The 13,222-nt window shown below is 36.2% G+C and overlaps 1 protein-coding gene across 12 annotated transcripts in view; it reads left to right on the top strand.

Moving 5' to 3' along the window:
- SLC38A9 (solute carrier family 38 member 9) overlaps nucleotides 1-13,222 on the top strand; it is a 219,253-nt gene that overhangs the window by 55,444 nt on the left and 150,587 nt on the right. For all 12 annotated transcript variants that reach the window (XR_002339779.1, XR_001301809.2, XR_002339781.1 and 9 more), the window contains 3 exons: nucleotides 2,784-2,978; nucleotides 4,836-4,943; nucleotides 11,622-11,728. Coding sequence is in view for 8 of the 12 variants with exons in the window: in XM_021077047.1 (XP_020932706.1) it covers nucleotides 2,784-2,978; nucleotides 4,836-4,943; nucleotides 11,622-11,728 (410 nt within the window). In the remaining 4 variants the exon portion in view is untranslated. The remainder of the gene's footprint in view (nucleotides 1-2,783; nucleotides 2,979-4,835; nucleotides 4,944-11,621; nucleotides 11,729-13,222) is intronic.

Genomic DNA, 13,222 nt, shown 5'->3' with positions numbered 1-13,222 from the left:
CATCTATAGTATCCATATTTACCTATAACCAGTACATATTTTCAGGAAGCTATATCACTGCTGATTATCTTGGAAGTCTAGAACCATAGTTCTCAGCTTAACTTAGTTTCAGACATTTATTATTTTAGTTACTAATATTTAAGGTATTTCCTAATAATGAACCAAGGTTAGTAAATATGGAAAAATAAATTGAAGACTTGGCCAAAAAAAAAAATCTTGATTTCTTAGAAAAGTTTCCTTTAATTAATTTATTAAAAATAAACATTTGTGACCTATAGGTTTATCCACTATGGCAGTCACAGAAAAAGTGAAGAGGAAAGCTAATGTAACCTGATTAACAATTATACTGTTAACCTTGAACATCACCTAAAACTTTCATGTATTTAGGTTTCAGAGACACTGCATTGATATCATTTTAATGGAGGAATATATTGATCATTAAGAGGACAGTTCATTCAGTACATATTTATTAAGTCTTTTATGGGTCAAGAACTGTTCTAAGCTCTGGGAGAAAACAGACAAACCAAGAGTTTCTCCTCTAATGAAGCATATACTCCAATGTTCGCTATTCAGTATCTTACTTTACCCCATAGTTAAACTGATTAACCTGTCATTTGTTAACACTAAAAAATGAGTGAAGTACCAAATTTTATTTCTGTGAACACATACACACTTTTGAATAATTATACTATAATATATTTTAAAATATAACCCTTGTCCCTTACCTCAGAATTTTCAAAAGACTAAGTAATTTCTCTTCTAATTGCCTTAAAAGAGAAATTCAGGAGTTCCCATTGTGGCTCAGCAGGCTAAGAACCTGATGTAGTTTCTGTTGAGGATGCAAGTTCAATCCCTGGCCTCACTCAGTGGGTTAGGGATCCAGCATTGCCGCAAGCTGCAGGGTAGGTCACAGATGAGGCTCAAATCTGGTGTCGCCATGGCTATGGTGAAGTCCAGCAGCTGCAGCTTTGATTCAACCCCTAGCCTGGGAACATCTATATGTTTCAGGTTTGGCCCTAAAAAGAAAAAAAAAAGACAGAGAGAGAAATTCATTTTACTATAGTTATTCTGGTATCAATTAATGAAACTAGTTTATTAATATCTAATAGGATTTTTTCAGTAGGGAGTGAGTCACTTTTATTGTTGAGCTCATAAATATCATAATTACACTGATAATTTGGAGAGCACCATCAGCAAAGTCAGTTTACTTTGCATCGTAATATCCTATGTCGATAGTAGCACTTCTTGATTCTGTTTATTTTGAACAGTATGTTAAATACTGAGACTATGAAACAATCCATCTCAGTTAATGTTAAAAAAATTACAGCTGACATTTGTTGGATACATATTGTGCACAGTCATTGTTCTAAATGTTTTACAGCAACTCTGTAAGGTAGGTACTGTTCTCTCCATTTTCTATGCTGAAAGAAGTTACTGACTTCCCCAGGGTTACATAGCTATTAAGCGACAGAGTCAAGATTCTTTTTTCAGTCAGCTTACTCCCATAGCCTATGCTCTTTACCACTGTAATTATTAGCACAAGAGAAAGTCAAGTTAATTTACTTCTGTTCGTACCATAGAAGAAAACGGTACATGTTCCAGTGCTAAGAAAGAAGACGAAAGAAAACAGTGTTAAGCTTTGTGGCATGCCAAATAATGGGTAGAGAATAAAATTGTTGCTCAGCATTTTTCATTAGTATTAAACATTCTTTATAAAGAGCTGATTTTTAGCAAAATTACTATTATGAAATTAGAAACACGGTGAGAATGATTTGTATTCTCTCTGCTAACAGAAGAAATTGCCACTTGTAGATCAGTGTTAGAAAAAATATACATTAGGATGTCCCTGGTGGCCTAGTGTGTTAAGGATCTGGCTTTGTCACTGCTGTGGCACAGGTTTGATCCCAGGCCTGGGAACTTTTACGTGCTGTGGGCATAGCCAAAAAAAAAGTTATGCTCACTTCCCAATTCTCTGGATGTCATCTGGGCCCTTAAACTGCTATAAGACGTGATAAACATCTGGGAGAATTACTCTGGATTGCTGGAATTCAAGATTCTTAAACTGTAAGCAATAATTAGGTTTTAACGGTACCATGGAAGCTGTTTCAATGGTGTCTTCTTTTTATTCCAAACCCACAGATTTTGTTTCTTGTTAGAAGAAGCCTGTTTTTTGGCTTTGTATGGGTTTATTTAGCACCACAAACAATTACCTTGAATGATATTTCTTATATTATTGTATAAATAAAATCAAATATTATCCAACCCAGTATTTTCTCTCTGGCAATGGAACCAAAGGATATTTGGTAGGACAATTTAATAGTTTCCAGTAAAAGCTAAAGCTATACCTCAAAATTTTCTGACATTCTCCTACCTTTAATTATTTATAGGTAAAAAATTTCTAATATCGCTGTATATGAATAGATAAACAACAAGGACGTACTGTGTTGCACAGGGAACTATATTCAGTATCTTGTAATAACCTATAGTAGAAAATAATCCAAAAAGGACTGTGTGTGTATATACAGGTATATGTATATCTGAATCAATTTGTTGTAATCTGAAACTAACACATTATAAATCAACTATACTTCAATAAAAAATAAATGAAAAACAAGTAATCATAATATATCTAAATAGAATCATCTATTTTTTTTTTTTTTTCTAGAAAAGAGAAACTTAGCATTCATGGTAAAAACTGAGGTTGGTAGAGCAGGTGTCAGTCTCAGGAGTAGTTGTTTTCTGTTCTTTGTTGCCTTCTCTAATCTGATACTTCTCTTTTGCAGTGATTTGTCCAAGTGCCAGTAGTAGTAACCATCCTGACAATGGCTCTATGATTTTCTACGCCAATGACACGGGACTCCAACAGTTTGAAAAGTGGTGGAATAAGTCCAAGACAGTGCCCTTTTACCTTATAGGGCTCCTCCTGCCACTGCTCAATTTCAAATCTCCTTCATTTTTTTCAAAATTTAATATCCTAGGTAAGCTGAGGCACTATGTTATAGAGCCTCTGTGCAGTAGAATATGTGCTGGATTCTTTAGAAATATGGTCTGACTGGAGAAACAGTTACCTTGCAAGCCTGTTTATCTATGTTTAATTTGTTCATTCATCTGTTACCCTGCTTTTGGGTTTTCTTCATGGAGTTTAGCACAAAGAAAAAATACAGATCACCATTTCAAGTCCTTTTCTAAAATGAGTTACTGGGATTCCCATTCTAGCCTTACTGAACAACTAGTCCCCAATTCCTCCAAGAGTACAACTAGAGGAAGTAGACCAGGATTTCAGAAGGAGAAATCCAAAGTGGTATTTTAGGAGTTTTTAATTCTAAGGGTTGGAAATATTAGAATTTACTATGGGAAGTTATGGAGTATTTTTTTCCTACAGTTTTAATTTAAGAATATAGCACAGAATTATCCCTTGACTTTTAAGCTAGAATATCGCTCTCTAACTCAAGCTCCTTAGGTTTATTCTGCTTTTGCTCTTGTCCTCAGTGCTTTTCCTTTCTTAGAACACTGTTGCCTCCTCAAAGGAACAGACTTCTTTTTGTGAGACCTGTTTTTCAAAAACTTCTGAAATCATCAAAGAAATTTCAGACCAGGAACCCCTGTGAAAGCTCAGATCTGGCTTACTAAAAAAAGTGTATCATTTATAAAGAATTGATAACTCCAACTAGACAACAGGATTTCACCTCCTCACTATCTGTCTCAACTCCTCATAGGCAGCCTAGAGTATAAAATAGTTAAATTACCCATCATATCAAAGACCAAAGGAGGAGGTAAGAGTGTTTCTCTATACCTCTGGCTCACAACAGCATTCCCTGTAAGACCACCACAGGCACACACAGAAAATGAGGAGTTGTGGTTATGTAAGCTTCAGCCTCTTGTTTTCATTCTTTCCAAATCAGCTAACCTCCAAACCCACAGTGGAGCTTATACAGCTCATTTGTGGTTTCCTGATTTGCTTGCCTACTTTCCTATGGAACAGATCTTTAAAAGTTAGCATAGAAGAATTTGCTTAATTGGGCAGAATAATCATTAACTTCTAACTAGGTTAATTATTCTCTACTTCCTTAAGGATATTCTGCTTTCACCCTTTTTCTTGGTATTTTCCCTTATAAAACTGCATGTGGTTTCCTAAAGTCCTCTAAATTCTAGACTACTGAACAAGTCCTGAAATTCTGAATGCCCATTTTACCCTGTGTATAAATACCTGTGAGTAGAATCTGGAATTTCCCCTTCTAGCAGGTCGTACTGCAAAATCAAAACCTCATCTACATAATAAAAAAAAAAAAAACCTCCTCTAGGTACTAGAACAGATTGTTTATGGATTATGGCTTATTGCCTTTCTCAAGTAAGTTAATGATCCACGTTTATTTTATTACTTTACTTTCTATCATCTTATACTAAATATTTTGAAAGACTTTTGCAACTTACTGACTGTCTCTAATAGTTCCAGTGCAAAGAATAACAGTTAGTTTCAGGTTGTTTTTTCTTTTCTATGTTACCCTACAATTTTGTAATGGACTCTGTGCTTATATCTTCCACTAAACTCAGCTCATAAGTCAAGTAGGCAATTTTGCATTTGGCAATATATGAGCTACTTGAAGAAGAACTATATGAGCTACTACAGTTCTTCTTAGGCCTACTGCATAGCTTTTTGCTTTGTTTTCTGATACCTCATGTAGCTTGTTTCTGTTCTTTAGATCTCACCTGGGTTTTAGGGGGCATACCAATGAAGGTAATAATTTCCCAAACTTTGCTGAGAGTATAGAAACAAAGTTTGATTTCAAAATATTTATAAAACACACAAAGCTGATTTTCTGAATTTTTCTTTACAGGCACAGTGTCCGTTCTCTATTTGATTTTTCTTGTCACCTTCAAGGCTTTTCACTTGGGATTTCATTTGGAGTTTCATTGGTTTTTGCCAACAGAATTTTTTGTCCCAGGTGAGCTCTTTTCACTAAGTAAAGAATTAATAAATTACAATAATGTGGTCTTAAGTTAACTATTGTTACTATAAAACAAGTAATGGTATTTTTGTGTATGTGTGTGTCTTTTTAGGGCCACACCTGCAGCATATGGAGGTTCCCAGGCTAGGAGTCGAATCAGAGCTGTAGCTGCCAGCCTACTCCAGAGCCACAGCAATTCAGGACCGAGCCGAATCTGCAATCTACATATACCACAGCTCATGGTCATGCCAGATCCTTAACGCACTGAGCAAGGCCAGGGATCAAACCTGTGTCCTCATGGATCCTAGTCGGTTTCATTAACCACTGAGCCATGACTGGAACTCCGTGTAATGGTATTTTTTATGATGAGCATTTTTATTAATGCTGTTAAGCTGAAAAAAAAGGAGTACAGTTGAAATTGCTCTGGTTTTCTTGCAGTTAAGGATAACCAGGAGCCTTTCTCACCTCTGTATGGGAGATAAAGTTACAATGCAATTGAAAAATCAAGAACTCATTCTCTAGACTTTTCTGAGAAAACATAACCCTAGAATTTCAGAGACTTAAAAATAGTCAATGATAAATGTACAGATAATACTGGTAATTAACATCATTGTTCCTTGTATTTTTTTTAATATTGCTAATTTATCAGGCTAATTAAGATGATTACTAAGTGTTCCCTCCCTCCTTTTTTTTTTCCTTTTTTATGGTTATAACTTGACAATTTCTTTTTTTTTTCCATTGTTTTTAATTGAAATGTAGTTGACTTACAATGTTGTATTAACAATTTCTTAAGTTTCATCCAAGTTTTAGAAGATTTTGGACATGATAGAAATACCATGAAGCAATGAATGGATAATGCTAAATGAGGAGACAAACTAGAAAATAAAGTGACTATTATGCTCATATCTTAAAAACTAATAAGGGGAAAGTAGTACAAAATTCTGTTGTTGGTTTAGAAAGATTGCTTTCTTTCCATTCTTCAGCTGTAGATTCTACCAGTGTAGAATTTCAAGTCTCTATTCAATACGTAATATTACTTTAAAGTCTGCAATTACAGCTGTCTACCACTCCTTTTGTTTCTTTTGTTATACTATTCCTGAATTTTCCAGGTGTGTTGAGTTGATGGTGATTGGAGGCTGTTGTTTATATTACCATGGTTACTTGTTTTCAGACCATCTGGATGCATTAGCTTTGAATAATTTTTTTAATGACCACACCCACACCCATACAGAAGTTTCCAGGCTAGGGGTTGAATCTGAGCCACAGTTGTGACCTACACTGCAGTTGTAGCAACGCCCATCCTTTAACCCACTGTGTCAGGCCAGGGATCAAACCCATGCCTCCATAGCAACCTGAGCCACTGCAGTAGGATTCTTAACCTACTGTGCTACAGCAGGAACTCTTGTTTTTTGTTTTTTGTTTTTTTTTTCTGTTAGAGACCCTCAAAGACTAAAAAGTGTAAATTCAGGATAAAGGAAGTACTAGGGCTTGAAAGGCATCCTTCTCTCCCAGATTTTATTTAAAATTGGACAGTGATGAAAATGGCAACTTTAAGCTACTTCTTCCTAATTAATAAAAATAGTCTAGGATGTTATTTTCTAAAAGTAGATCCATACTGGTTTATATTAAGAGCATTAGTGATAAAAATTTCTTCTAATGATAGAACTTTAGAGATAAAAATGAAAGAAAGGGAGAGTATAAACAGTTATTTAGAAGACTGAAAAGAGAACATATTTAAATAGATATCAAGCCATTTATTTCACTTTACTTCATTTCTAAATGATGTGAAGGGAGAACCATTAGGACTAAAAGATGTTTGTATAAACATTTATGGTCTGAAGTTACACTATTTTGGTTGAAGAATTTGTCAAGAATGAAAATAAGTCATAAGTATTTTTCAGTAAAGACTAGTTAAAAATCAGAGAATGTTGGAGGGTGTGAATCTTTACTATCCTGATGAAGAATTCCCATAAACTTCTGGTTCTAACTGAATTTTTATGTACAATCCTTACTGTACATAAGTACATAATTTACTGTACTGTAAATAATTTTTCATCTCAATGAATTTTATTACATTTATAATTGTACAATGATCATCACAACCCAATTTTATAGCATTTCCGTCCCAAAGCCCCAGCGCATCCCCCCACCCTCCAACCTATCTCATCTGGAAACCATAAGTTTTTCAAAGTGTGTGAGTCAGCATCTGTTCTGCAAAGAACTTGATTATGTCCTTTATTTAGATTCCACATGTGAGTAATAGCATATGATGTTGGTGTCTCACTGTCTGACTGACTTCACTTAGCATGATAATTTCCAAGTCCATCCATGTTGCTGTAAGTGCCATTATTTCTTTTCTTTTGATGGCTGAGTAATATTCCATTGTGTATATATACCACATCTTCTTTTTCCACTCCTCTGTCTATGGACATTTAGGTTGTTTCCATGTCTTGGCTATTGCAAATAGTGCTACAGTGAACATTGGAGTACATGTATCTTTTCAAGTCATGGTTTTCTCTGGATAGATGCCCAGGAGTGGGATTGCTGAATCAAATGTTAATTCTATTTTTAGTTTTCTGAGAAATCTCCATACTGATTTCCACAGTGGTTGCACCAGTTCACATCCCCACCAAGAGTGTAATAGGATTCCCTTTTCTCCATACCCTCTCTAGCATTTATTGTTTGTAGACTTTTGGATGATGGCCATTCCAGCCAGTGTAAGGTGGTACCTCATAGTGGTTTTGATTTGCATTTCTCTTAATAATTAGTGATGTTGAACATCTTTTCATGTGTTTTTTGGCTATCTGTATGTCTTCTTTTGAGAATTGTCTGTTTAGATCTTCTGCCCATTTTTTGATGAGGTTGTTTATTTTTTTGGTATTGAGCTACAGAAGGTGTTCATAAATTTTGGAGATTAATCTCTTGTCAGTCGATTCATTTGCAAAGATTTTCTCCCATTCCGTGGGTTGTCTTTTTGTTTTGTTTAGGGTTTCCTTTGCCATGAAGAAATTTTTAAGTGTAATTAAGTCCCATTTGTTTATTTTTGTTTTTATTGCTATTACTCTAGGAGGTGGATCTGAGAAGATATTGCTGTGGTTTATGTCAGAGAGTGTTTGGCCTATGTTTTCCTCTAAGAGTTTTATAGTATCTGGTCTTATATTTAGGTCTTTAATTCATTTTGAGTATGTTTTTGTGTATGGTGTTAGAAAGTGCTCTAATTTCAATCTTTTCCATGTGGCTGTCCAGTTTTCCCAGCACCACTTGTTGAACAGGCTGTCTTTTCTCCATTGTATATTCTTGCCTCCTTTGTCATAGATTAGTTGACTGTAGGTACGTGGGTTTAGTTATGGGCTCTCTATCCTGTTCCACTGATCTATATTTCTGTCTTTGTGCTAGTACCGTATGGTTTTGATGACTATAGCTTTGTACTATAGTCTGAGGTCAGGGAGCCTGATTCCTCCAGCTCCATTTTTCTTTTTCAGGATGTCTTTGGCTATTCTTGGTCTTTTGCGCTTCCAAACAAACTGTAAAATATTTTGTTCTAGTTCTGTGAAAATGTAAATAAATTTTCTAAAAATTTATCAGTTCAGTAGATTCCATCACTCTTCTTCCCAAATAATTAGAAAAATGAGAAAAATCTACTTATCTATTTTATCCTTTCCTTTCCTGCCTACTCAAGAACTTTATTTTTGCAGTTACTCTTTCTTTTTCCTTAATCATCAGATTTTTTTCCTACTGAACTATTCCTACCAGTATACGAACCTATTACCCGGTCTAAAAATGAAAATGCATATGACCCCAAATTCCCCTCTAGCTATTGCTTCCTTTTAAAGAGAAACTTTTTGTCAGAGTTGCCTCTGCTTACTGTCTCCACTTCTTCTGTTGTACCTTGCACTCACTAATGTGAGTCTCTTGCTCCAGTCACTCCATCTTTCCAAATCCAATGACCAAATCTCACACTTCTTCTTACTCAACTTATCAGCAGCATGGAGCACATTTAGTCACTCCTTCCATGTTAAGACCCTTTACTTAACTTCTAAAACTCCATTGTCTCTTGATTATTTTCCATAACTCTTCCTTCTCATATCTCTGACATCTAAATGATAGAGTCATCCAGGATTTAGTACTCAACTGCTCTTCTCTCTACCTTTATTCCCTAAATAACGTCATCTACTCACCTGGCTTTATATATTGTCTGTATAGTGACTAGTTCCAATTTTTTATCTCTGGCCCCAATCTCTCCACTGAAATCCATACTCACATATCTACCTGCACTTTCTGCATCTCCACTTGGATGTCCACTTTATATACTTAATGTATAAAAACCAAGTATTTGTTTTCTTCTTCATCCACCCCCTCCCACAAGTCTGCTTATTAACCTTCTCTTCTCCCAGGCTTTGATGGAAAACCAAAGTATATAATATTTATTTACCTTACTTCTTCTTTTCTTTTAGAGCTAATGCTTGATTCTTTTTTTTTTTTTTTTTTTTTTTTTTTTCCTTAGGGCCACACCTGCAGCACATGGAGGTTCCCAGGCTAGGGGTCAAATTGGAGCTGCAGCTGCCACCCTACACCACAGCCACAGCAATGCAGGATTCAAGCTGCACCTGCAACTTACACCACAGCTCATGGCAACGCTGGATCCTTTACCCACTGAATGAGGCCTGAACCTATATCCTCATGGATACTAGTCAGGTTCGTTTCTATTGAGCCACGACAGGGACTCCTAATGCTTGATTTTTAGTTGTTCTCTCTTTCTTTCCTAAAAGTAGTATGGTAAAAATTCACTAGGAGTCCCTTGTGGCATAGCAGGTTAAGAATCCGGCATTGTTACTGCAATGACCCAAGTCATTGGTTCATTCCTTGGCTTGGGAATTTCCACATGCAGGCATGGCCAAAAAAAAAAAAAAAAAAGGGAATTCCTATTGTGGCTTAGCAGTTACAAACCCAGCTAGTATCCATGAGGACACGGATTTGATCCCTGGCCTCAATCAGTGGGTTAAGGGTCCATGTTGCCATGAGCCATGGTATAAGTTGCAGACATGGCTCAGATCTGGTGTTGCTGTGGCTGTGGTGTAGGCCAGCAGCTGCAGCTCCTATTTGCCCTCTATTGTGGATACTTACATATGCTGTGGGTGCAGCCCTAAAAAAAAAAGACAGAAGTTTTTTTAAAAAAAGAAAAGTTGGTGGACTTTCTTTTCTCATTTCTACTTTTTACACTAAGAAATCCCCTGAGATGGGTTGTTCTCTACTTTGCCATCTACTTTGCCTAGATGCAATACTGTTTTTCAGTAAATCATAGTCTTTTTGTACATAAAAGCAATTTTTTTTTCTTTTTAGGGCCACACTTGCAGTATATGGAAGTTCCTAGGCTAGGGGTCAAATCACAGCTGCTGCTGCTGGCCTACACCACAGTCACAACAACACTGCATCTGAGCCCCATCTGTGGCCTATGCTGAAGGTTGTGGCAACACCAGATTCTCAACCCACTGAACAAAGTCAGGGATTGAACCCACATCCTCATGGATACTAGTCAGGTTCTTAACCCCACTGAGCCACTATGGGAATTGCTCATTCTTCTGTTAACAGATTTCGACAGAAATTGGCAGTGCTTTTAAAATGTTATTGTATTATTTTTATTTCAAAGTAACTTTGTGTTTATTGTAGAAAATTTAGAGGATATAGGTAAGTGATTAAATTAAAATAAATTCCATTAGCCAAAGATAACTATTTATTCTTTGTGGATATCTCTACAATCTTTTCTTTTTTCTTTCTTCCTTTTTTTTTTTTAAACATACACACATTTTTTAAATATAAGTAAAATTGCACTATACATGCTATTTGAATCATGAACATTGGCCATAGCATAAAATATTTCTTTAGAACATAATTCTTGCATAATGTATACCACTGAGCAAATGTATCATAGTTTAGCCATTCCCCCTGTGTAGACATTAAATTATTTCCATTTTTTTTTTTTTTTTTTTTTGTCTTTTTGCCATTTCTTGGGCCACTCCCATGGCATATGGAGGTTCCCAGGCTAGGGGAATCGGAGCTGTAGCCTCTGGCCTAAGCCACAGCCACAGCAATGCCAGATCTGAGCCAATCCATTGCCCAAGTGGGGCCAGGGATCGAACCTGCATCCTCATGGATACTAGTCAGATTCATTTCTGCTTAGTCATGAAGGGAACTCCTATTTGTAGACTTTTTGATGATAGCCACCTCACAATGAGATGTGAGGTGGTATCTCATTGTGGTTTTGATATGTATTTCTCTGATGATTAGTGACATGGATCATTTTCTCATGTGCCTGTTGGTCATCTGTGTATCTTCTTCGGAAAAATGTATATTTGGATCTTTTGCCCATTTTTTAATCAGATAGACCCTGAATTTGATCTTGCTCTACAATACATTAGTTGTATGACCTCAAATGGGAATAGCTAATATAAAGTACCGTCACAGAGGAGTTATTTCTTGATTCCTTTTCTTTCCCTTTTCATGTAGGTATTTGCTTATGTATAATGTTAGCCTTGAGGAACTTTGTAAAGACATTTTAATGTTCTTATTCCCTAGACAAAACAGAGACAACTGATTTTTAGTAATCAACTTTCAGCTACTAATATTTGTTTTCCATTTTTCCGTTTTAATGTGTTTTCCCCTCTCTTTTTCTTGTAGAGATAAGATTTCAGTTTCCACAGCTGACTGGAGTGCTTACCCTTGCTTTCTTTATTCATAATTGTATTATCACACTCTTGAAGAACAATAAGAATCAAGAGAACAATGTGAGTAATTACCTGAGAAGTTGACTTTTATTACTAGATCTTAATTTTTAAATTGGAACCATAAAACCATGATCAGCAACCTTTTTCTGTGAAGGTTCAGGTGGTGAACATTTTAGGCCTTGGGAACCATGTGGCTACAACTACCCCACTCTGCTGTTGTGGCATGAAAGTAACCATAGATAATGTGTAAACAGGTGACTGGTAGCTGTGTTACAAGAAACGTTTATTTACAAAAACAGAGAGTGGGCCAGATTTCACCCATGAGCCATGATTTGCCAACCCCAGTATAGAGCAGTCACTAAAAAATAAAGATGTAATAGCCACTAAAAAATAATCACTAATAACCAATAGTGGTGATAAAATCTTTTAAAAATACCCAAGTGATCTAAAAGAATACAGGGAAGGAAGTTCCCATGTGGTGCAGCAGGTTGAGGATCTGGTGTTGCTGTAGCTATGGCACAGACTGCAGCTACGGTGAGGGTTTGATCCCTGGCCTAGAAACCTCCAAGTGTCATGGGTGAGGCTGAAGAAATAAATAAATAAAATAAAATAAGACAGGAAAAAGAAAACAAAGAATGGATGGAACAGGAATTCCCATTGTGGCTGAGCAGGTTAAGAACCCAGCTAGTATCCATGAAGATGAAGGTTCAATCCCTGGCATCGCTCAGTAGGTTAAAGATTTGGCATTGCCACAAGCTGCGGTGTAGGTCACAGATGTGGCTCAGATCCTGAAACATTGCTATGGCTGTGGTCTAGACAGGCAGCTGCAGCTTTAAGTCATCCCCTAGCCTGGGAACTTCTATATGCCTCAGGTACAACCCTAAAAAGAAAAAAAAAAAAAAAAAAAAAAAAAAAAGAATAGATGTGACAAATAGAAAAATAATAGATTCAAACCCAATCATATTGATAATTACATTATAAATCATCTAAATACTACAATTAAAAGATAGGGATTGTCAGTCTGATTAAAAAGCAAAACCTAACTCTATGCTATCTATAATAAACTTAACTTTAAATATAAAGATATACCTTGCAGGGAGTTCCCATTGTGGTGCAGCAGAAGTAAATCCATTTGGTCTCCATGAGGATGCGGATTCAACTCCTGGCCTCACTCAATGGATTAAGGACACGGCGTTGCCTTGTGCTGTGGTGTAGGTCGCTGACACGGCTTGTGTCCCGAGTTGCTGTGGCTGTAGTGTAGGCTGGCAGCTGTAGCTCTGATTTGACCTCTAGCCTGGGAACTTCCATATGCAGCAAGTGCAGCCCTAAAAAGCCAAAAAAAAAAAAAAAGATATACCACGCAGACACTAAACATAAGAAAGATAGAGAGGCTGTTTCAGAACCAGGAGTATTGCCAAAGATAAAGAGGAACATTATATGATGATCTTTAAGGATCAATTAATCAAGACGATATAATAATCTGAAATATGTATGCAACCAGAGATAGAGCTTCCAAGTAAATGAAACAGCAGCTGTCAGAACGGCAAGAAGTAG

The sequence above is a fragment of the Sus scrofa genome, chromosome 16 (assembly GCF_000003025.6).
Source record: "Sus scrofa isolate TJ Tabasco breed Duroc chromosome 16, Sscrofa11.1, whole genome shotgun sequence".
NCBI lineage: Eukaryota > Metazoa > Chordata > Mammalia > Artiodactyla > Suidae > Sus > Sus scrofa.
The sequence above is the reverse complement of the archived record's forward strand: the minus strand, read 5'-3'. Positions and strand labels throughout refer to the sequence as shown.